Below are 2,551 nucleotides of genomic sequence, written 5' to 3' on the forward strand. Positions count from 1 at the left end.
GAGGGAGAAAGAGAGAGGGAGAAAGAGAGAGGGGAGAGAGAGAGGTGAGAGAGAGGAGGGAGGGAGAGAGAGGAGAGAGAGAGAGGCAGAAAGAGGCAGAAAGAGAAGGGACAGTAAATAAGAAGGGTACAGGCATGATGGTGAGATAAGCTTGCTTCCCAACCACATGGCCCTGGGTTCAGTCCCACTGCATGGCACCTGGAGCGTCTTCTACTATAGCCTCAGGGCAAAACAAAGCCTTGAGAGTGTATTTGACGGATGGAAACTGAAAGCCTGCCATGTGTGTGACAACTGGTGTTGGTGTGTTTATGTCCCCCTAACTCAGTGGGTCAGAAACAGTGATTGATTTGTTTGACTAAAATTTTTTTTTTAAGGCAGAGCCCCAGCATGGCCACAGTCGAATGACTGAAACAAGTAAGGGATGGAAAATAATAAAGAAACAAAGAAAGAATAGGGAGACCTTTCAACTTGGAGTTGGTAAGAAGCATTTTGTGTGTCTTGTACCAGATGGTTCAAACCCTTCAACCATTTCCGGAATTCATCTTTGTTGGAGGCTGAAAGACAAAAGTAAAAAGTGAGAGAAGAAAATGGAAGAAAACAAAATGTCTTTTAATGTCACTTCTCAGGAATATATTTTCCATTTAAACATTCAGCATTCAGATTAATTTGTCAAATGCAATTCTTATTAATTCACATTCTTTTGGAATAATCTTTAATTATCTTGTAGTTTTGAGATTTCAATGATGTGGTTATTTATTTTTAGACTGACAATTGTAGGGTAGGTGGGAAAGGTTGGATCTGGCCAACATAAAAAAGGTAGAATATTCGGGCCAGATTAAATGCTGGACGGTTGAGATCATTTCCAACATTGGTACAAGACTGGAAATTTAAGGGGAAGGGTGGGAATGGGGGGCTTAATTGATAACATTGACACCCAATATTTAACTGGTACTTTATTTCATTGAACCCTGAAGAATGGAAAGTAAAGTTGACCTTGGCAGGATTTGAACACAGAACATAAAAAACCTGCAACAAATACTGCAAAACGTTTCTCCTGACACTCTAGCAGTTCTGCCAGCTTGCCAACATTAATATATCATATGTGTGTGTGTGTGTGTGTGTGTGTGTGTGTGTGTGTGTGTGTGTGTGTGTGTGTGTGTGTGTGTGCATGCCTATATAAATGCAGGGGTTGTATGTCTAGCAGTCAGAAGAAGCCTCCAGACTTTGAAAGATTGGGAAATAAAAGTGGGTAAGGATTACTTATACTTTAATCGAATCTCTTAGAATCAATAAGATTTAAAGGGCTGCTGCTAGCAGGGTTGATTTCTTTGAGAAAAATCCCTTGAAGGCAGCATCCCAGAATGGCTGAAGTCCAAAAACTGAGACAAGTAAAAGATGATGATGTATTCCAGAACCAAAGTTTAATGTTAGCTCCAAAAAAAATCTTCTATGCATGTGTGTGTATATATTCTTTTATTCCTTCAGACATTTTAGCCCTAAGGCTATGGTCATGCTGGAGCATCACCAGTGTAATCACCCTTACAATGGCCAATCTTATGTGATTGGCTTTTGGTGAAGAAGTTCAATACAGCAGCCCTGGCCCTCGATATAGGTTCGTCTGGGACCTTGGATAGCAGGAGATCAAGTTGTTTCTTGAAAACATCTCCCCTTACTCCATGAAGATCCTTCAGATGTTTTGCAAGGCGTTAAATAGCTGTGGTCCCTGAATCCTAGCTACTGCAGTACATGGTTCTCAGTCTAGACAGGATAGTTGGGACCTTTGGAACAGTGCAGTGACATCCAGTTTAGGGACTGGTAGAGCTCTTGGTACCAAAGTTTGGTGCCAGTCCCTCCAGAAGCTTCCATACATATATATCACTGCATACCACCTCTGTCTTCATTCCAAAGAGTAGAGTTGTAGCTCTTTCAGTCTCTTCCAGGAGCCCAGCTGTTCCATTGATGTAACACCACTGAACTGCCACAAGTTCTGTTATTAATTGGATGCTAGAGGGTGAGCACAGTTGAGGGAAGTAGTCCAGATGGCTGAGTACAAATGTCCTCCATAGAACCAGCATAGTTTCCTGGTCCCTTGTTCTGAAGATTCTCAGAATCCATCTGGCCATTCGCCTACACATTGCCACCATTTTGGTGACATGCATGCTGTGAAACAAGGCATCGTTACACATATCCATCCCCAGACCACACACTATATGTGACTCTGAGATTGCCACTTCTTTTGGTCCAAATAATATATATATATGTATACACACACACACACACATATTACATACATACACAAACACATATATACATATATATATATATATACTGTGTATATGTATATATATATATATATATATGCTTGACCACTAAACCCACAAGTTTTTTTAAATTCTCTCTCTGTTTATTTTTTCTAATTCCTTTCTGTTGAAGAGCGTAGGCTCGAAACAAACAACTTTTTCATTTTTCCCAAACGTCAAACTAATACACCTGCTTGTTGTTCATACACCTGTTTTCGTCTCTAGCTTTTCTGTAAATTTCAACTATATAT

The 2,551-nt window shown here is 40.2% G+C and overlaps 1 protein-coding gene across 4 annotated transcripts in view; it reads right to left on the reverse strand.

Moving 5' to 3' along the window:
* The window catches only part of LOC106874041 (1-phosphatidylinositol 4,5-bisphosphate phosphodiesterase gamma-1), a 145,441-nt gene that overhangs the window by 66,441 nt on the left and 76,449 nt on the right, over positions 1 to 2,551 (reverse strand). For all 4 annotated transcript variants that reach the window (XM_052974028.1, XM_052974029.1, XM_052974027.1 and 1 more), the window contains exon 3: positions 461 to 554. In XM_052974028.1, the coding sequence (XP_052829988.1) occupies positions 461 to 554 (94 nt within the window). The remainder of the gene's footprint in view (positions 1 to 460; positions 555 to 2,551) is intronic.

This window comes from Octopus bimaculoides, chromosome 17 (genome assembly GCF_001194135.2).
Source record: "Octopus bimaculoides isolate UCB-OBI-ISO-001 chromosome 17, ASM119413v2, whole genome shotgun sequence".
NCBI classification, from domain to species: domain Eukaryota; kingdom Metazoa; phylum Mollusca; class Cephalopoda; order Octopoda; family Octopodidae; genus Octopus; species Octopus bimaculoides.